At 36.9% G+C, this 23,556-nt stretch overlaps 1 protein-coding gene across 3 annotated transcripts in view; it reads right to left on the bottom strand.

The window, feature by feature from the left end:
• LOC124596537 (semaphorin-2A) overlaps window positions 1–23,556 on the bottom strand; it is a 170,254-nt gene that overhangs the window by 128,194 nt on the left and 18,504 nt on the right. The window contains exon 2 of one of the 3 annotated variants that reach the window (XM_047135712.1): window positions 1,841–5,027. The exons of 1 other annotated variant lie outside the window; for it this stretch is intronic. In XM_047135712.1, coding sequence (XP_046991668.1) covers window positions 2,897–4,990 — 2,094 coding nt within the window. In that variant the 5' untranslated portion in view covers window positions 4,991–5,027 and the 3' untranslated portion in view covers window positions 1,841–2,896. Of the gene's footprint in view, window positions 1–1,840; window positions 5,028–10,938; window positions 15,962–23,556 lie in introns of those variants that run through there. One more of the 3 variants, XM_047135713.1, reaches the window with a different exon arrangement.

Here is a 23,556-nt window from a genome sequence, read left to right as displayed (position 1 = left end):
ATACACAACTGTAGCTCACAACTGCGGATTTATTAGTATATAAATTATGCAAGATTGTAAGCTATCGAAATTTCAGAAAAATAAACCTTCATCACATAACTATACACTGAACTCAATGTGAACAATATTCAGAAGCACAACATAAAGGGAAAAATTTGGAGAAAACACGTATGTCATCTGCAACTTGCACTACAGTACAAATTTTATGTGGAATTCATGAACATCAGAAAAAGATGCAATTCATCATGGCCTGCATAAGTTTCAATGCAATAAATGAAAGCTAATGGGGAAATGACATGAATATATGAGAATCTAAAATTTCCAAGTGAATTTATCTGCCATACATGACAGCACATGTACACAAAGTAAAAACAAGAAGTCAGTATTTAGACGATTTAGAGACAGCTTCTACACTAACATACCAAAGATGAACCCTGTGGCATAATTTTATCCCCCCCCAAAACAGCAGAAAATATGGGCAACAATATAGCAGTTCTGCTTATGATGACTAACAATGTAACTAATTGAAATATAAACCTCTCTCTCATGCAGTGAAAGCAGGATCCATAGAGAACTGATGCTGCCTTTTATGGGAACTGACATATTACAGGGGTTGTGCTGCAATCTACCCATCAGTACGCAGGTATCATTGAAAACCTCATGTACTATTTTATGTGCAGGAGAGGGGGAAAGGGAAAGGGGGGGGGGAGTAAAATTTCCCGTGGATCATAAATTTAGGAAACAACTGAGCTTAAACCTACAGCTATTAATAGATACAAAATTTATCCAGATGGAAATATTAATCAATACAATGAAAAAGGGGGGACAGATTTGCATCTGATAAAGATATTTATTTTGTATAAAACACACAAGTTTAAACGTAAAATGATCATAATACTTTAAAAATCAGTACAAACATGTTACTTTTGTTCATTAAACTGAACCACATTCTTTTAACATACACGTTTCTGTTCACAATATGACGAACAACACTGAGTAACACACACTATGAATGTACCACTTTCACAGAGCTGTTGTGAATTCAGTCACAAAGTTATAAACAAATCAAAGTTTTTAGTATAAAAACTTCAATATACAACTTAAATACTACTTCACATTTTCAAATGAAATTATAAGACAACAGAAGAATTCCTTAGACACACACAAAATTATTGTAACAGTATACACAATTAAGTAATGACACTTATCAAGGAGACTCATGGGTGTAACCTTCCCAAAACTTCTCTCTTCAGACCACCTTCAGTTGTGAAATCAGTAATCATGGAATTCCCATTTAACAAACTGATGCAGTATCAGTAAGCACAACACACAATGTCAACATGAACAAGTCTACAAAAGAATGTATTGAGTGCGGTTTCCAGACTAAACAAGAATAATTATCTGGCACAGATGATAAAAACATACATTGTCATCCCCGAAGCAAATTTAGAGTCCCCACTCCCGTCTTTGCTGTGTATATGCAGAAATATCTAGAAATAACTACTGATAATGAATTCTAAGTTCAGTGTCTTTGCATAATTGCACAGTCATAAGTGCATTTTATTCGAAATCCACAGTAAAGACAATAAATAATACTAAATAATTTTACATATCATTTTCCTTCCAGTACCGTTAATTTCATACTTTGAATAGACTTATGGTAATCTTTTCCCCTTTCCTTTTCTTGTTTTGCCATTTCAATTAGAGAAAATGAAGCCTCCACTTTCGTATGACAGGACCTAAAAAATGACATCTGATACAGTTCACTCACAGGTTCTGTATTCAATGAATACAGTTTTTTTTTTTTTTTTTTTTTTTTTTTAACCTATCTGTATTACAATTTGTACCTCACATTTTTGGACTTTTCTTAGATTTTGTGTGCACATCAATGTTGCCACTTGAAGACTCCATTATGCATTGGGAGAAATTATTTCTATGAAAGTGCACTCAAAAAAAAGTAAGAAAACAGTGAATAAAATTTTTGTGGGTCTGTGAGCACATTATCAATATGTAAAACTACACCCTGAAGGTCACTTCTAACAGTGACTGAAATGTCAGTGGTTTTATACAACGACAGTGCAGTCTCAAACCCAGATAAATTTTACTGACTGTGACAATGGCTGTGGAAGCCTAAGTTTATAAAAGAAAACTTACGTAAAAAATTAGAATAATATTTTGTGTGTGTGAGTGTGTGCATTAACACAATTTCCTTCTTAAATAATGTGTGCATATTAATTGCAGTCTTTTTTTATTATTTCAGATATGAATAAAATAAAATACATTATTAGTAAAACACACACACACACACACACACACACACACACACACAGAGAGAGAGAGAGAGAGAGAGAGAGAGAGAGAGAGAGAGAGAATCTGCACTCCACATAAAATACTACAATGCATCTACTCTGAGTTAATAATTCATTTCTGGTCTTGATCAGCAACACAAAACCTTTAATAAATCTTAATGACATTGATGAGACCTAATTTTTGGAACACTACAGACATTGGTCACTGGATTTAATACAGTTAGAATTTAAATCTCTCACATTCAAATTAACACAGCATAAAGTGATAAATGCTTTCTCATCAGGGAAACTGGAAACATTATTTAGTAGCACACTTCTTGTGTTCAAATTGAGTATAATAATCCTCCAAGAGTCAGTATGTTGATAAGTACACATTCAAGTTACTTATAACACATTCAAAAGTTCCATTCTCTTATTAAATAAAAGAAAGCTTTGTTTGCTTTTTACAAGTTGTTGTTGATGCAAGCACACATTCAGAAAGATGATCTGATTCGATGCATTTCACACTGTAAGAACACTAAGTTCTCAACAATGTTAACCAGAAGGCAACACAAAGAGGAAAACAAGATCATTTTTCCTTTTGCAAATCATGCTACAGGATTACTGTGAAATATATCATTTGGATGTGTTTTCTGGTTACTGTTGTTTTGTTTTGTGCTACACTGTGCCTGCTTTCTTTCCCATGTTTTCATTGCTATCTTAGAACGTTCAAATTCATGACACCAATCAGAATATATTTTCTGGTAATCATTAGATCTCCCAGGTGCTGAACATCTGTGGGCATCTACTGTTATATTATAGCTACAAAGCAAAGAACCACCTAACCAGCAATCGTAACGACCAGAATCTGAATCTGTAACTGATATTAATACTAAGCCATGCTCTGATGTTTCAATGTATTTGTCTGGCCTATAAACTATAGGGTAACGGCCTTTGTCTTTAGTGTAATGGACCCAGGATATTGTCTGACTGCTTAACACTTCTGGTACTTTTAAGAAACATCCAAGATGTATGCTTTGCCCCCAAGTAACAATCAGTTTCTTTTTCATTACACTGTGTTCACATAAGTTTGCACTTGTATTAGTAACATCCTGAAGAAGTCCTGGGGTGTATGACTTACATGAGTTCGAGTCTCTATCCCATCCGCAGTAAGGATCCCGAGCACACTGCAAGCAATTGCTGTAACGGTGATGACACATAACCAGTTCTATCTGACGCACTATATTATCTGATGCAGCATACAAAGATTTGTATTCCTTAGATAAGTGTAGTGCTTGGACTGGTTCAGGTGGTGTGACATCAAAAATATCAACTAGTAGTGACTGAGGCAGCCCACCACTGTCATACCATTGGACAACTTTATATACCTGACCAGTACTTGTCCCGGCATAGTACACAATATATTCCATGTTCTTACCCACCAAGTTAACTTTCAATTTATCCACTACTAGCTGCGTAAACAAGACATCTCTCTTATAAAATACTGGTTTTCCACCTTCATGAGATACTGCTCCATCCATTAATGGATGGGAACGTATAAAATTAAGAACCGTATCTGGGAGCAATTCAGTATCATTGACACATTCTCCTGGACGTGGATCTGGGACTCTACTAGGTAGAACAGGCAACCAGGCTGAGCTGCTAGTAGCTTGCTCCTTGAACTTTCCACTGAACACTTCTTGTATGTCTTTCAAAGTGAAAGAACAAATAGCTGAGCCAGTAAGTCCTGTTACTGAAGTACTGAACACTCCGAAAAACTTATCTGTGTTAGGCATCTTGTAAACACCTTGTATCTCATTAAAATAGAATGGAAATTCCCCTGGAATGGAACAGTTTAGACGTGCTTTAAGAAATGTTGCCCAATTTTGGCTGAGAATATTCTTTCCACCAACATCCTTCTTGCATACACGGGCAACACGTGAGTAAACACTTTTACCACAGTTTATGTACTCCACTGCAGTCTCTCTAAAAAAGAAAAGCACATATTCACCTACATCAAATGAACCCACAAAATTTGGATTATCAAGCCACTTTGAGTCATATTTCAGAGTACGCTTGAAAGAATATTCCCGTCGACCTGTTGTGAGATTATAGAGGTCAGTGCGAAAAATAACTGTATCTGCCTTGGTAAACTCTGCATTTGTACCACTGTACAAACCAGGCAAATCACCTGGATTCCCATTCTCTACCCAAACTGCAGTTGAGCTGTCTTCAGGATCGAAAGGACATTTCGCAATACCTACACCAATACCTGGAACATACTCATGTCTCTGTAGATGTGTCAAATTTGAATACACAACCCAATCCTTTGGGCTATGAGCATTTGTCCCACAAATATACAAACGACTTCCATCACCCATTGGCTGAATTACACGAATATGGTTCTTGCAATCAAAGTCTGCTGACTTCCCTTTGGAAACACAATTTGCAATATTTGTTGGTTCAAGAGTCAATGAATCTCTTTCACAATCTGACAAACTTATATTGGTCAAGTTCAGTTTGTATACTTTGTCAAGTGCACCCACATAAAGTGACTCTCGTTTTTCATCCAAATGAAATGTGCGGTAATATTTGTGTCCACAAGAGAACTCGTGGATCAGATCTTGATGCAGCTGTTCAACAGAGCCAACCAGATGGACTGATGCAGCGACCAGCAATAGGTTCCACAATTTGGCAGCCATGTTCTACATCAACTGTTTCTTTATCTGCCTCGTTCAGCTGCTCCATCATGAAAAGAATAAACAGTGTCCTCTCAAAATCTTTTAGGTGTGGGATGCATATTATCAATACTAATATGTTTGTTAGAAGCAAAATTACCTGTACTACAACATTTACAAAGTGCTTCATGCATAAGTTTGGCTGGTGCTGCTTAAAAAGTTTTGGCCTATTATACATTGTACTTTTAACAGCACAAAAATTGGCAGGTGGAAATCACCATCAATAATTAATGCTATGGACAGTTCGAAGAAATAATATTATTTAAATACTATGGAAAAACAATACTGATATTTTATACATCTGTACCAGAAATTAAATCTTTATGCCAATGCAGTGTGTCTTCTTAGCTACAAGCACACAACAGCAGTAACTTACGAGGTGGGCACGTAGTGAGGGGTTGGAGGTAATCATTCTAATTAAATGTTCAATGTCTATTGTCTACACCCCAGGTCACCCATGCAAGAGTGTATGGAGGTTTTGACTGCAAGAGACAATGAAGACATCCCCAACTCATCCAGTAATTTTGTGAGTTTTATGTCAATACACAGATGTGTGCCCCCCCCCCCCCCCCCTCCCCACAACAGTAACTGCAACAATGTTTTGGCCAGGGACCAAAGACTGCACACAATGAGAGCAAACTAGAACTGACTGCAGCTGAAAACTTTGTGGCAGCAACATTTACTATTAATTTTACCATAAGGAAAGGGTGGGAGTATATATGTAGCTTGCAAGCTAGGACACACAATTATTGATAGGTTGACTTGCTTCAGTCTTCTTTGCATGCTGTTAATAAAAGCAGCAATGAATTCAGAATAAACTAGCAAGGGAGACTGTTATTGTTAGCATAATGATCTATCACCATTAACTGTCCTGACATGAAACAAGTAGTCGCTTGTGATATGACTTTCTACTGCAGTTACATCAGATGGATATAATACACCCTTATGCCAATTCAAAATACCATGAAAAAATATACACTGGAAATATTAACACAAAAATATAATATATGGGGGTTCAAATAAAAAATCTTGGTACTGTGAATAAAATTAACTGCTGCTTTTCACTGTTTGGCCACACAAGATAACTTGACATGATGTATTGTAATATAGGAGATAGATAGCATGTCACATTTTCCTTTGGAACTTTTATCCTTTTATGACATGCAGTGGCAGTGTTGTTCTGCACTCAATAGCAATAAAAAAAGTGATTATTTACAGCTGTAAGTGCCACATTCACTCAACATTAATTGGTGACAATCTATGATTCAAAGTCAGACAGTTGCATTTTTTCACTTCAGTGCCAGTCACTTTATTCATTATCAGTACGTTACTGCTCTTTTGAAGAAATGGGTAAAACTGTGCTGGAGGTGGCAGAGGACTGGATAGCATTGAGGAAACTGAGACTTCCATAGGAACAGCAATGGCGCAGGACACTGAACAAACACCAAGACAAAATCCAACCTTATATATGTGAAGTTAATCACACTACTGCAAATTTCAAATCTACAGATATGGTTCAGCATCAGTTTGGGATACTGGGGCATCAGGAAATGGCTCCATAGCAAATAATGACACCACCAACTGTTGTGTGCTAAGAGCATATAAATTGTAAATATAAATGTAAGGCATTTTGTTGGAATGGTATTTCACAGAGAATGACATTGCTATCTGAATATAGAGGCCTTCAGGTGACCTTTGGAGTTTGAGAAACAAGACTAGGCCTTATGATGCACTGGCAATGAGCTTGATTTATGTGGCTGGAGATCATCTTCTGTTGTGGGAGCAGTTCAAAGTAAACACAGCTGGGTATATGTTGCCCGTTACTCATATTCTAAGTAATATCATCCTTCAATGAGTTTAAACACTATATTTGAAGGGGATGATCTGTTTCCAACAAAACGAATTTCCAGTATAAAAATTAACAGTTGTGCATCAGAATTTCACATAAAAGAAGGAAGTTGCTGTTCTGAATTTTCCTCCATAAAATTATCGCCACCTTTATGCTCCAACGGCAAAGACTACCAAATCCACCGGTTAGTCCCTAAACCGTTAGGGGTAAAACTCAATGGGACCCGTGGCAAGTAAGGCTAGCAACCTGCTTCCCTGGTACTTGAAATATGACGCTGGCAACAATCAGAGCAAAATGCCTCGGACCTTTGGAGGTGACAGAGTCCCACCTCTAATTGACAAACCAGGGACTCCTAAGATACAACTCGGCAAACGAATGGTAACGAGGTGGGGAGCTATTAATATCAATGGGGGCTACTATGGGAAGAAGGTAGAGCTGGCAGAGGCTGCAAGTAAGATGGGGTTGGACGTTTTACCTGTTAGTGACATTCGGGTAAGGGGTGAGAAAGAAGAGGAAGTGGGAGAATACAAGGTCTACTTGTCAGGAGTCAAAGCAGGAATAGCACAATGGGGTGTAGGGCTTTACATCAGGAAAGAAATGGAACCCAGCGTAGTTGCAATAAGGTATGTAAATGAACGACTGATGTGGATAGATTTGACAGTGTCTAGCAAGAAAATTAGGATTGTGTCAGTATATTCGCATTGTGAAGGGGCAGTTCAAGAATGATGCACTCAGTGATGTAGCTGTTAGACTAAAGAACAAGGACAGTGTTCTGCTCATGGGTGATTTTAATGCCAGGATTGGAAATCAAACAGAAGGGTATGAAAAGGTTATGGGTAAATTTGGAGAGGATATGGAGGCCAACAGGAAAGGGAAACAACTCTTGGATTTCTGTGCCAGTATGGGCTTAGTAAACACAAACTCCTTTTTTAAACATAAGAGCATTCACCGGTATACTTGGGAAGGCAGGGGAACCAGATCTGTCATTGACTATATAATAACAGATCAGGAATTCAGGAAGGCTGTGAGGGACACACGTGTATTCAGGGGATTCTTTGATGACACTGATCACTATCTTAATCTGCAGTGAAATTGGTATTGTAAGGCCAAAAGTGCAGGAGGTCAGGTCCATATGTAGGAGGATAAGAGTAGAGAAACGTCAGGATAAGGAAATCAGGCACAAGTACATAACAGTGATCTCAGAAAGGTACCAGTTAGTTGAATGTAGTCAATTACAGTCATTGGAAAAGGAATGGACAAGGTACAGGGACACAGTACTAGAAGTTGCTAAAGAATGTCTTCGAACAGTAGTGTGTCAAGGTAGGATGAAGCAAACAGCTTGGTGAAATGACACAGTCAAGGCAGCCTGTAAAAGGAAAAAGAAGGCGTATCAAAAATGGTTACATACTAGAACTCAGGTAGACAGAGAAAGTTATGTTGAAGAAAGAAACAAAGCCAAACAGATAATTGCAGCATCCAAGAAGAAATCTTGGGAAGACTTTGGAAACAGGTTGGAGACTTTGGGTCAAGCTGCTGGAAAACCATTTTGGAGTGTAATTAGCAGTCTTCAAAAGGGAGGTAAGAAGGAAACGACAAGTATTTTGGACAGGACAGGAAAACTGTTGGTGAATCCTGTTGATGCCTTGGGCAGACGGAGGGAATATTTTGAAGAGTTGCTCAATGTAGGTGAAAATACGATCAGTAATGTTTCAGATTTCCATGTACAATGGGATAGGAATGATGATGGAAATAGGATCACATTTGAGGAAGTGGAGAAAATGGTCAATAGGTTGCAGTGCAATAAAGTGGATGAAATTAAGTCAGAACTCATCAAATACAGTGGAATGTCAGGTCTTAAATGGCTACACAGGATGATTGAAATGGCGTGGGAGTTGGGACAGGTTCCATCAGACTGGACGAAAGCAGTAATCACACCAATCTTTAAACATGGAAACAGAAAATATTGTAACAACTAGAGAGCTATCTCTCTAATCAGCGCATTGTGGGAAAAATCTTCTCTGGTATTGTTGAAAGGAAAGTGTGAGTATTAGTTGAGGACAAATTGGATTAAAATCAGTGTGGGTTTAGGCCTCTTAGAGGTTGTCAGGACCAGATCTTTAGCTTACGGCAAATAATGGAGAAGTGTTACAAGTGGAACAGGGAATTGTATCTAAGCTTTATAGATCTAGAAAAAGGCATATGACCAGGTTCCTAGGAGGAAGTTATTGTCTGTTCTACAAGATTATGGAATAGGAGGCAAACTTTTGCAAGCAATTAAAGGTCTTTACATGGATAGTCCGGCAGAAGTTAGAGTTGACGGTAAATTGAGTTCATGGTTCAGAGTAATTTCAGGGGTAAGACAAGGCTGCAACCTGTCTCCACTGTTGTTCATATTATTTATGGATCATATGTTGAAAACAATAGACTGGCTGGGTGAGATTAAGATATGTGAACACAAAATAAGGAGTCTAGCATATGCGGATGACTTAGTTGTGATGGCAGATTTGATTGAAAGTTTGCAAAGTAATATTTCAGAGCTAGATCAGAAATGTAAGGACTATGGTATGAAGATTAGCATCTCCAAAACGAAAGTAATGTCAGTGGGAAAGAGATATAAACGGATTGAGTGCCAAATAGGACAAACAAAGTTAGAACAGGTGGACGGTTTCAAGTACTTAGGATGCATATTCTCACAGGATGGCAACATAGTGAAAGAACTGGAAGCGAGATGTAGGAAAGCTAATACAGTGAACGCTCAGCTACGATCTACTCTCTTCTGCAAGAAGGAAGTCAGTACCAAGACTAAGTTATCTGCGCACTGTTCAATCTTTCGACCAACTTTGTTGTATGGGGGTGAAAGCTGGGTGGATTCAGGTTACCTTATCAATAAGGCTGAGGTTACGGATATGAAAGTAGCTAGGACGATTGCAGGTACTAGAAGATGGGAACAATGGCAGGAGGGTGTCCACAATGAGGAAATCAAAGAAAAACTGGGAATGAACTCTATAGATGTCGCAGTCAGGGCGAACAGGCTTAGATGGTGGGGTCATGTTACACGCATGGGAGAAGCAAGGTTACCCAAGAGACTCATGGGTTCAGCAGTAGAGGGTAGGAAGAGTCGGGGCAGACCAAGGAGAAGGTACCTGGATTCGGTTAAGAATGATTTTGAAGTAATAGGCTTAACGTCAGAAGAGGCACCAATGTTAGCACTGAATAGGGGATCATGGAGGAATTTTATAAGGGGGACTATGCACCAGACTGAACACACAAATGCATAATCAGTCTTAGATGATGATGATGAAAATTATGGCCAAAGGAAAAATTGACATGTGAGAAAATTAGCCTAGCTCTACAGTAAGGACTAGACTTTGAGACATCGCACTCCACACCTGTAAGGAGGTAGTAAAATGAAACTAATATACTGCCTCTCCCCCCCCCCCCCCCCCTCACACATTGATTTCTTTCCTTGTATGGGGTAGAAGGCAGAGATATTACACACAGTTGGGCAGGAAACCAAATACTATGCTATTCTGATGGCCCACAATACATGAACAAGAATTACATCTTTGCTGTGTTAGGGGAGAAAGAAACTAAAATTGTAATATCAAGAGTTTAAATTTCAGCCTGTTGACTTCACCTCAAAAATGCACTAATAATTCTATAGATCAAATGTCTAGCTTTTTGCATGGTTTTTAGAGTGGAAATTTGTGTAAGTTAGCTGAAGAAAGTATATTGACATAATTATACAAACAATTACAAAAATGGCATTCCTTTTTATGGGCAATACTGCAAATATGTTGAAATATTACACTTTTAAGTCAAATAGTGGATAGTTTAGGACTCACTTATAGCCATTTTTTGTGCTGTAAAGTACATAATATTCACATACTTCAAAAGCTACAAAATGAATACATCATTAATGCAAATGTTGAACTGCATGTAAACATAGGAATTTAGCATATTAAAATCAGTAGTAGGTATACAATATGAGGTTATATGGGAAAAAAAAAGTTTGATTTATTTATTTGATACATTTCAAACATGATTAAAAATAAATGCCATGACTAAACAGTAAATCAAAATTAACAATTAAGTATACATAACTGTACATGCATTTTAAAGCAGTGAATTCTTTATTTCTTTTTCATCCTATTTATGTATAGACACATGTAACACACTTAAATGCAAAAAATAAATAAAAAAACCAGTAAAGCAAACAGTGCTTAGAGTAAAAAAAACAGCATTACAAGGAAGTGCCCATGCCTCAACAGTTCTTTAGTTGTATGCTTTCTCCGTGTTCAGCTACAGGGGAAACTTTATGGGGGTAAACAACACCAAAAAATTAAGAAATCTGCAGCATACATAAAACAATTAAAATAAACTACAGTAAACAGAAAGTAAATTTTCCTATTTAATAATGTGGTATACTAATTGCAGAGTACAAATTCAGTTAATTACCAAACTAAAAGATTACTCTATTGTTCCTACATGGGAAAGTATATTCAGAAATATTTAGCACTATAACAAATATAAATTTATTAATTTGGTTTTCATCCCAAAATATTACAGTTTTCATAAAAAAATCCTAGACTACCATGAGGAAAGCACACATTACCATAAAATAACGAGGCATAAAAGGTAAAACAAGGGCTATGAGACATCATTAGCACTTAGCACAATCGACAGTCTTATTTGCAGATGCTATTTATATGCCACTATTGTACCCTCTTCAGCAAATGTAGCACACATTTTAACAGTTGTAAATTCCTCCAAACTGCAGCATACATATTTATTGGCACAATCATTTTTCCCATTTATAAACTGTATTAGATTTACAGAAATTTTCTTCCATTTAAATACCGTATAGTAGTAGGAATACTTTTTTAAAATTATTTCTTGATCTACTTTCTGTGCATAGCATTCATCATTGGCACGTAAAGCATATGTCTAACATCAGGATTAATCAAACAATGGAAAGTCCACGTTGGAAAAAAACCATGAAAAGTACAAGTCATTGACATCAGGATTAAATGTTCCATGTCAACAAAACTCATCAAGACAAAGAAATTTCTTTTCTTCTTCAATAAGGTAGATGAATCAACTGATCAGAAATATTAGAGAGATAAGTCTTAGGGGGAGATGTTTGACACACAGTTTTCTTTGTGGTTATGTTAATAATTAAAAGGTTTGTCATTTTATGGAGGTTTCAGGGAGGATAATTGCTTGCCTAAGCTAGAGAGGGAATCCAACAATCATGCTTTACCTTTGAGTGGAAAGACCATCACAGCCGAACATTGAGCATGTCGAACACAAAGGGCAAGGTCATTTCAGAGAGTTGACATGGCAACCAGCATCAACTCTACATATATAAAAAATTATGTGGAGAAAAAAATCAACTGTTTATTGTGATACTGATTTTGTTAGTGGGCAACACACATAATAACTTTTACAATATACAAATGAAACTTTACATCCAGAAGATAAAGAAACAAACAAAATGGGTTATTAATTTAGAAAAAAGTTGAATACAATGTATCTCTCTTAGGATCAATTTAAAATGGTTTAGTTGAACATTTCTTAAAGTGGGATAATATTGTTATCTCTTTTCTTATGTAACAGATCAATCAATACAACAAAAGTAACTATTTAAAAGGAGTCATTTTCGTTGTTACAAGTATTCTCAGTGCTGAGAAGGTGTGGTGTGCTTTTATGTTCAGTCACAGTACAAGGTCAGAATGATATATATCAGAGAAAGATACAGCTCACTGAGTTTTAATAAAAGTCACTATTAAACAACAAGAAGACATGCAGGGTAGCACCCATGGAGTTTGAAAATGAAGATAGATATAATAAATGAAACTTTTAAGTATTGATATCGAGATACGCTTAATTTGGTTGGTTGGTATGGAGGTAAGTTGTTAACGAAAGGTGAAGAACCTAGGCTGAATGTGGTCCATATACAGTTTTAATTTAGCTATTAGGAAATGTCTGTAATGACAGAGTTGTTGGAGTGACAGAAAAGCTCATAAAATATGCCTTTAAAAAGTGGGAGGAGGTGCTGTAAGGCAGATTACTAAGAAAGATAACTCATATGTAACTACTGCACAGAAAGGCACTAAAAACTGTCAGAATACGATAGTCAAAGTGTACCAAACATTTCTGTTAAATGACAATAATAAAGCAGGATAGAAAAATGTTTCTTCTGCTGTCTTAAGAGCTGTGGGAGCTTCGACATCTCTACTGCAATAGCTTTTTAACAATGATTTAGAAAGTTAAAATAAAGTTCTACATGACTGTCACTGTGCTCACTCTTCGGCAGTTACTAAGGCAGTGTTTGCACTCCCTTCATTCTCACAGCAGTTGAGTGACACTCATGCTGGATTTTGAGTGACGTTCCCTTCTCTCTAGCCTCCCCCAATCTGTTCCCTTTCCTATCTGAGGAAGGGTACCTACAATAGTTTTTTTGTACTTATGATTGTCTATCAGCAGTACATAGAATTTTATCTCCCAAAGGTAAATAACTGTCAGCCATTCTGCCTCCTTGCAATCTTATAAATGGTGAACAAGAAAGCTTCATGCAGAGAACTTATGTAAACTCTCATCCTGAGAACCATTTCTTTAACACTCATCTGAAAATTTTCACAGCTTATTCTTAATCTAGCTTCCAAAACTCAGATCTTGCTTTGATCTAGCATAGTCTATCTTGCACTCTGCTTTGAAACCCCTATTAAGCCTCCTTTGCAAAGTATGTCTAAGGATTAATTTCCCACAATTCGCATCAACTTTGACATTTCAACTTAAAAGAGCTGTGACTGGTCATTAGCCATAGTACTCACTGTGAACATTTTTTCAATTGTGAGGTTTCAATTTTTCACTAAACATCCTAATCAGTGCTAAAATATAATGCCGAAAGGTACGCATCTGTGGCGGATATTTCTGACTTATAACTTACACATGCAGCTTCCACTCTTCTGCAGTATCTCAATGAGTAAAGATAAATCTCCTACATCATTAACACAAAATCCCCAAATTCAATGGCGTTTCAGGAACTCTGTTGCTGACCTTGGCACCGATACCAAGGCTTTTACATTACATCTCTATAATCTTGGCGTACAACAACTTTCCCTGTTCTTGTCATGTGCTTTCATATTAGCCACTGCATACTGTCATATCAATCACCCAGCTCCTTACCTCTCTAACCTGTTGGGTCTGGAGGACAAGGACTTTATCTGATGCTCCCTCACTGTAAATGACCAATCTTCTCATATCTTCTTGACAATATTTGCTCTGTCCTCCTTTCAAATCATTTATTTCATATTTTTCCTTTTTTCTTTCATTTATTTCTTCTGTCCTCACTGAAGGATATCTCTTGCCCTGTTCTTGAATTTTTCACGTATAAATTCTGTGGACTCTCATGCTATTTAATGTTGCTCACCCACACATTAAGTTATTTTCGTTTAGAATCTGCCATCCTTTTTATAAACTACTGTGGGAATCTACGCATTAGAGGGTCTCAGTGTAAGAGAACCTACAGATAGCAACACAATGCTAATGTATTGTAACTTGTAAACAATGTGACAACATTTTACCAACTACATTCTGATGGATATCAATGGCTTTCTTCCTGCTTAAGGCTTTATCAAATGACTGATATTCTATTCTGAAACAGTGTGAAGTCCAGCCTTTTGGAGATTCATATGTGTTTAATAACTGGACATCAGTTACAATATCACCAACTAGTTGCCAAAGAATACTGTAAAGCTTTTTATGGCTATACAAAGGACTCTGTGAAAAGCAAATATCAAAAGAATATTTTAAGCCATATAGACTGCTAAATTTTACATGACTGTTTTTGTACCCAACCTTTAAACAAGTTTCACTGGCATATAAATGTCTCCAAGATGTATGAAACAATATTTCTGATAGTGTATCAGGATACATTAAACAGAATTCAGTGTGTATTTCTTCATTTTTGATTGATCCATCTACAGTGTAGTGCTGCAACACAGTATTCGTTGAATCTCTCATAATTTCACAATCTTTAGACAGCAACAAAATGTTTGTTAATTTTACTTCAAAATTTGTATTTTCAATAAAAGTAGGGCAGTCCATACTTTTGTACTGCAACACTGGGCTGCTGTTCACAATCGATGAAGCTTTTAAGTAAAAATGGTCACCAATATTATTTTGCAGTAAATTTTCAAGATAGGCTCTTAAAATATCATGTGAATTGTAACCAAAAAGCATTATTTGATTTGAAACAGGAGCTTGTGAGAAGTCAGATCCCAAATCATGGAATACCATCCCACTGTACAGAAGGTAATTTTCATGACACATCCACCAGAGATGCAACGGAACACTAATAATGTCCAACAATGAATGGCGCAAGGGACATATCAATACTTTGTCTGCACTACTATCTGATAAACATCTTGGATCAAACAAGGGCACTTCACTTTCCTGGACACTTCTTACACTCTTTTCACTATGTTCAATAAAGGTTTTCAAACTATTTTGGAAAAACAATGCAACATTGTTTACAGGTGTTTGAATATATTTCTGAAAGTAATATTTTGGGCACAATATTTCTCCAGATGGAATTTTAATACTACACTGCTCTAAACTTTCTTGCAGAACTGAAACTTCCACTGAAGGAAATAGAGGTTGTCTTTTACAAAATATGTGAACAAGTGCTCCATCAGTATGAAAACTCTTATCTGTACCCCGATAGCCTGCACTCTTGTAGTTAGGGTAACTGTCTCCATCAAATGGCTCAACTGCTGTCAAAACCAAATTTCCATCAGCAACCATTTCAACAACTTTCCATGTATCATCCCAACGTCGAATTTCTTTTTCAGCACTGGTTCCACCTTGACCTTTGCAGAGTGATATCAGCAGTTGACCATTTGTATCTAGTAAGTGACAGGCACTCACAGCAAACTGACGCAGCAGTTCCCTGTTTAAATTTATCTTCATTTTACCTCCAACATGTGGAAAATTAAATACGATCTTAGAAAAGCTTTCATTTTTTAATACTGGGTGCTCAGTTAATTTTGTAGCATCTACACCAAATAAAACTCGCACACCTGCAAAGAAAATGTTGCTTGCTAATTCAAATTTCAAAATTGTTTGCAAGAAGTTTTGTTAATATCCAATACAGGAACATTTAAAAGTACCTAAAAATAATATTTCAGAAGGACAGATGCACAAAACTGCAAGAGCAGAACAAAAATATAGCAAAATTATTCAGGGCTGCACAAAGCCTACAAAAATATGGAAGATGTAGGTGCTTCAGATGCCTTTTATGTAGTCCTCTACAATTATCAAATCATCAGACATGCTACAAGAATATCACTTTTTTCAGTATGTCTCCAGAAATCTGTCTACAATTCCAATCCTTGAATACATTTTGCATTTCATGTAAGCCATGAAAAAGGCATGTTCAAAAGGTGGGAAAGTTGGCTAGGAATACCATATGAGAGTAGCAAAATACATAAATAAATAAAATAATCAAGCATTACGATGACAAGGCATGAGAAAGCAAGAAGTAAAATTGAAGCTAAAAACTGTAAAAGTAATTAGATATAAAAAGCGTCTTTTGAGATCAATGAACCAATCACAGTACTATTAACACAAAGCAAAGTTCACTGAAAATCAAACAATAACTTATATGCTTCTTACATTGCTGGGTAAATGTGACAAGTCCACAGACCAGAAAGAGAAATATTTAAGACTTGCATTGACAACAGGAGAGCTATGAAGATACATGAAGAGAGGGGCAAAAAACTGAAGAGAGATGAAAATAAAAAATATACAACACTTTGAAACGAGATGAAAATAAGAAAGGCAAGAATGGGAGAGGGGATGAGATATGAATCCTAGGAGCTATTTAAAGCTGACAGCAAGTCAATGTTGTAAACCAACCCATAGCATTCTGTACCTCAGCTACGATTCATTGTTACTGTTGCTTCAATGGCAACAACAGTATACTTAAGAGACAAAACCTCACAAACAAATTTATCTCTGTAAAGAAGGACCATTAATGCAGTTACCTTAGCTGGAAACCGGATATGTCAACACCAGTGGCAACATAAGTGAGATGAAAACACTGCCCACTTCACAGTATAAGAAATGTTGGGAAGAAAGTTTTACATTTTATTATGCTACTGATTTTAATGTTGGGCAATATACAATGACTTACATACTGGAAAAGAAACCAGACACATAAGACAAGGACATAAAGAGTTAAATGCAGTATGTCACTGCTAGTCTCAATTTATAATTATTTTGTCGAACTTTTCTAAAAGTAGGATAATGTGTTCACCTCCTGTGTTGTGTGTAGTGGGGAAACCAATAAAATGAAAGTAATTACTAATAACGGAGTTATTTCTGTGGTCACAAGTACTGTGAAGGTTAGCCACTTTGTTTTACATTTATTGGGACAAATCTCACAAAAACAATGAGATAACATTAAATATACATTAAATTATTTACTTTATTACAAAAAAACAATATTCACTCTTATACAATTATGTCATACACAAATGCAACATTTTTAGTTGATAATACATAGCAATGACTTCCACTTCCACTAAAACTGAGCTATTGTAATTCATTTTATTATTTTGATTCAAACATATATATCTGCTCTAACTTTAAATATTCAACTGTCTCTCAACATCAATGTTCGCTTCTTCTGACAGAACAGTTTTTTGCACTCAAAAAACCAAGTATCATCGTAAGAAATAAAATTATGGTTATTGCACTGGTTATTGAATATGAACCCAGCTGCTCCAAATGATGGTTATTTTAAACTATAACAACTGTAACAAGAAAATTGTGGAACTAGAAGTGATAATCTCCCTTAAATGCCCTCCACAGCTATAATGCAGTAATGTAATATTTCTCAACATGTTTCAGATAAACAGTATTTCTTCATCTCTATATGAAGGATTCAACTTCTTTCCTCACTCCCTTATTCAACTGGAAGTGTCACTCATTGTACATATGTAAGATTTTGACAGGTGGTGACATACTAGAAACATCTCGCCAGTTGCCATTCTTGGATCGTTACTAGTAAACCTGAGCTACTTCTGGCATATACAATGTTCAAATAACTTAGTTAGTTTCATGTTCTGTGGACCACTTTGCATGATAGATCATAGTAATGTGGAATGAGTCATTTTACATTCACATCGCAAATTAATTAGTACATTCTGAACATTTTTAAGTATTGTCCAAAGCGAACAAAAGATGCATAGATTTTACACATTATAGTAACAGAAATTCTTCTATGGAATAGAAGGAGCTATCAAGGAGAAACTTTCTCAGTTTGTTTTCAAATTATACTTTGATGTCTGTCAGACTTTTATATCATTGGATCAGTGATCAAAAATTTTTGTTGCAGTATTGAGCACTCGTTATGTGCTAAAGACAACCTTAATGTGGAGTAATGAATGTCGTTTTTCCTTCCGATATTAAATTATGTACATCATTGTTCCTTTTGAACTGTAGTGGACTATTTACAACAAACTTCATGAGGGAATAAATATATCATGAAGCAGTGGTCAAATGCCCAACTCCTTAAACAGTTGTCTACAAGATGATCATGGGCGACCACTAGATATCATTCTTACTGCACATTTTTGCAGCATGAATATAGTCTTTCTTAGAGACGAATTACCCCAGAACATTATTCCAAAAGACACTATTGAAAGAAAATAGGCAAAATATGTACACTTACTAATTTCTCTCTCCCCAAGCTTTGCATTGATTCTAAGGGTTCCAAAATGTGCTTCTTCCAGTTTAAATTTCCATCAATACAGACACGTAAGAATTTTGAAGTTTCCACCCTACTTATTATTTTCTCACCATATGTTTTACTTATTACTAGGAATGCAGAACAGGTAACATGCAAGCAAGTGGTCTTGAAAATAGAGATGGAGGTTTTTGCTTAAATTCTGATGGGAATCCCGCACTCTCCCTGAGAAAACATTTAATTTAAGTTTGTGAGATGTCCCATCACTATATGAGGTTTGTTCCAAAAATTCCAGAACACTGTCCACAAAAATTTTTTTTCCGAAACATTGTCCACAAAATTTTTCTACGCTTACCTTTTAATTGTTGTGCATTCTCCTCCACAACTGATACACCAATCTAAATGCCATTTTCACTTCCGGAAGCAGTCTTGGAATGCCTCTTGCTGGATCATGTGATGTACCATCTGTGAATTTTTTAAAAATCTCATCTATTGTTGCAAATTTCATCATTTCAACAGGATTTTCAACTTTGGAAATAGAAAAAAATCCGCAGGGGCCAGGTCCAGAGAGTATGGAGGACAAGGCAGCACAGTTATTTCATTTTTTGTGCAGTAGTCATACACCAACAAGGATGGATGTGTGGGTGCATTATCATGATGCAAGAGCCATGAATTGTCTCATCACATTTCAGGCCGTTTCCTTCTCATATTTTCTTGCAGGCATCACAACACATCATGATAGTACCATTGATTAACAGTTGTTCCAGTGGCGTGAATTCATAAGGAATTAATCCTTCAAAGTCAAAGAAAACTATTGGCATGGCTTTGACATGTGACCTGACCTGACGAATTATTTTTGGTCTTGGAGAATCTTTCCAACATACTGCGAAGATTGAACCTTGGTCTCAGCATCATAACCATAGACCCACATCACATTGTAAGTTATGATTCTCTTATGGAACATCTTGTTCTCATTTGTGGGATCCAGAAGCTCACTGCGAGGCGAAGGTCTACTTGGTCTTGACTCATGACCCTTGGGACGAACTTGGTGGCAGCAATGCATCCATCCAAGATGCTGTGTCAGGATTTCATGACATGACCCATCTGAAATGTTGTTACACTCTTCTGCAATCTCTCAGACAGTCAGTCTGCGATTGTCATGCAGAAGTTCGTTGATGTTCCCGACATGAGTGTCACTGATAGACGCTGAAGGGCACCCTGAACAAGTGTCATCTTTAACTTCTCTCCGGCCATTTTTAAACCATATTGTCGCAGGAGAAGATGAGTAGCACTGTGGTGTAGTGGTTATGATACTAAACTGTTGCATGGTGGGTCGTGAGTTCAAAACTCATCTGGACTGCACAATTTTAATTTCTATATTTGGTTTGAGTACATTCTAGAATCATTGTACTGGAATGTTCTGTAGCTGTATATATACTGTATGTGTTCTGGCCGGAGGCGGTTCGCACCGCGCCATTGTATGTGCAAGTGCTGAAAAACCTTCATTAAGTGAAGGAAGTGTTTGTCAGTCATCTAATTACACCTTCTTCAATGTGACATTATTCTGGTGGAGGCGCTGGGTATCAGAACTTGTGATAGTGCACATTATCGATGAAACATTGGCTCCCATCAGGCCACAATGGAGCCATCATTTACGTGGCGAGAAACCTGAGTTCAAGCCATATTCAACAGATCGCAGTCTATCGGATACAGAAGAAGAAGAGGACGTTACGATGACAGCAACTGTGTGCCACCACATGAGACATCCTTCAGGGTTCTCTGGTGACAATGGCCAAGATCCAAACAAGTGGCTGAAGGTATATGAGCGTAGAGCCAAATTTAACAAATGAGATGACACCATGTGTTTGGCTAACGTATTTTTCTACACGGAGGGCACTGCCAAGCAATGGCATGAGAACAATGAGGAGAAGTTCACAAGCTGGGAAGTATTCCAGGCCGAACTGCTCAAGTGTTTTGGTGACACACGACGACAGAAGTGCAAGGCTGAAGATAAATTAAAGTGCAGTGTGCAAGTGTCCAGGAGAAACTACAGCATCCTACATTCAAGACGTTTTGGAGTTGTGTAAAATAGTGGATCCTAGAATGAAGAAGGAAGATAAGGTTGTACATCTCATGAAGAATGTTGCTGAGGACATGTCTCAAAGCCTACTCCCAAAGGAGTTCTTGAAGAATGCATGATACACAGGAGGAATAAATTTTAGAAGATCAAGCATATCCTTCTTGTTGTTGGTTGTCACAGTCCGCCTGGGCTTGTAAAGTATCCCTTGTGTCACTGATGTAAGGCTTTGAAGAGGTCTGCCTAATGTGTGTTTATGAAAATCCACTTCGTGAAGTTCTTCACTTTGACGGAAACTTGATTTAAACCTCATGGAAAATGGCACTGCCCATTCCAATTGTATCCAGCTGACTTGTAGCTAATTTAATGGATACCCATCAGTAGCCCTTTTCCTGATCACTGTGCTGTCTAGTAGCCCCTTCGTTGACACAAAGTTGTCGTTCTTCATTATGCGAACAATGAAAAGCTTTTTCTTTTTACCCCCTTGAATAATATCTACCCAATCACCAGCTGGGTAAATATATCATTTTTTTGTGACTGGCTAATTTAATCAGACCAAACTCTGCATCACTGGGCAGGTAGCTATGACCAGGTATCATAAATTTGTGGTTTATTACTTCCACTTTCATGTCCGGGTCTTCATAAAGGAAATTCAAGTATTACAATTACATTTCTGCCCTGTATATGAATCAGAATATGCAGTTATTACTTTGTACGTCTTTGTGTATTCTTTAAGGTGTTTCACAACCCAGACACAACATCTTGGGAACCTTGACCTCCTCCTGTTTCATCTCACATGTACATGTATCTGTTTCCATCATTAAAAGAATGGCATCCCAGATTATACATATTTTAATTTCTCTTATAGTAGGCAACAGACATCTGCAGTTTTGGGAAAGGCAGTGCCTTTTGTAAATCGAACATAAACACATAGTGGTTCATCGACTTTCTTGCTTCTTCAGCCTGTGTTAGATGTTTGTCCTTCTCATTTTGCAGCCTTTCTCTTTTGTACATTGTGCTAAGTTGCAATCTTCAACTGCAGTTCATCGCATGTTTTACAAGTATCTTTGGATGGAGGCTTGAAGTATAGATTAAAGTTTGAACTGAAAACATGATAGTAATATTTTGCTTTCACTGGTTCCTTGCCAGTATTCCTACACCATTGAATATAGAGTTCATACATTTTTTCTCACTGTGAGGCCTTGGCTGAGATATTGTCGATTGGGATTATCCTTTCTGGTATATTGGCTCCGATAAGATATGTTCTTGAACACTACTGTCGTCTATCTTATTTACAGGTGTTTTTCTTCCTCATGAATCCGTCACAGCAAACATTTCCTCCTTTCCTATACACCTGTATAATCTCCCTTCATTTATTTGATATGTCTCTAAGAAGTACTTTTTGCACACCTGTATACTATTATTTTCTACCCTAATAAAGTATTTGCATGAGACTGCTTTGAATGAGATCCATCCTTCAAGTGTTTTCTTTGTACTTTTCTGGTACGTTATTTCCACTACGATATATATACGATTGTCTGCTGTTCTTGTTATTCTTACGGATGTTCCATTTCCATGGGTTGGGAGTTCGCATCTTTTTACATCCCCTGTGCACTTCCTTGGAAACTAAAAGTATGGTAATTAAAGTTATGTCAAATACTGCGGTTCTATGCTACAATGCAGTTATTGTATGTTCAGCACACCCTTCAACAGGTTAGGTTAGAAATAGTGTCTTGTTCATTTTGGCTATGTGTAGAATATTACTAATTATTATTGGTGTGGCTTACCTGTCACAGTATCATTCATAGGAACATTTTCCTCGCTGTCTGGTGAATATTCTGAACAACACTCCAAAATATGGTCACAACAAGAACCTTCACATTCCATCTGCTACTAATGCACATGGACATACGTATGTTGTATGAATAAAGGCGGGAAACAGTTAAAGCACCAACACAGTGCTGCACTCTATGCACAGATGATGAAACCTCAGAGATATGTACTTACAACTCTGAACTGTAGATGTCCCTCTGTTAATGAGTATCTCTGTAACTCATTTTCAACGAAAAGTGGAGTTACGCCACTTGTGCTCTGAACCCCTCATTTACATTTATATTACATGTTAACAAATTCCTCTTTTCACAATTTCTTTTCTTGCTATTACAAGCCCGCATTTCACATTCTCTCTACTCTGATCATCATCAGTTATTCTGCTGCACAAACAGCAAAACTCATCTACCACCTTTAGTGTCTCATTTCATAACCTAATTCATTCAGCATTAGCTGATTTAATATGACTTCATTCCATTACCCTTGTTTGACTTTTGTTGACGTCCCTCTCATAATCTCTTTTCAAGACAATTCCATTCAACTGCTCTTTCAAGCCATTTGCCATCTTTAACAGAAATATGATTTCATCAACAAGCCTCAAAATTGACAGTGGGCTTCCAGGTGGTGGTGTCTGCACTGTTTTCACTATATTTTGACTACCAATCCAGGCTGGTTGGAGACCAGGCAGCGAGTACACTTAAGAACCAAACTTGCAGCACCTGAAGAGGACAGCTGGGTCAATCATTGAAATATTGTGCAACAAATGGAAACAGCTCAGCAGAACATCCAACAGCATACCCACAGCAATCGAACCAAGAAAACCTGAGGGATCAAACCTAAAATTTTTTATATCTTGTTCCTGAACTTTACTTCCTTTCATAATTTGTCCTTGGTTTCATTTACTGCTTCCTCAATGCATAGACTGAATAACATCAGGGATAAGCTACAACCCTATCTCGCTCCCTTCTCAACTACTGGTAGTTGATTATTACAAATACTATCCAATTTCTTCATAG

The sequence above is a fragment of the Schistocerca americana genome, chromosome 2 (assembly GCF_021461395.2).
Source record: "Schistocerca americana isolate TAMUIC-IGC-003095 chromosome 2, iqSchAmer2.1, whole genome shotgun sequence".
Classification (NCBI taxonomy): domain Eukaryota; kingdom Metazoa; phylum Arthropoda; class Insecta; order Orthoptera; family Acrididae; genus Schistocerca; species Schistocerca americana.
Note: the sequence above shows the minus strand (reverse complement) of the source record. Positions and strands in the feature narration are given on the sequence as shown.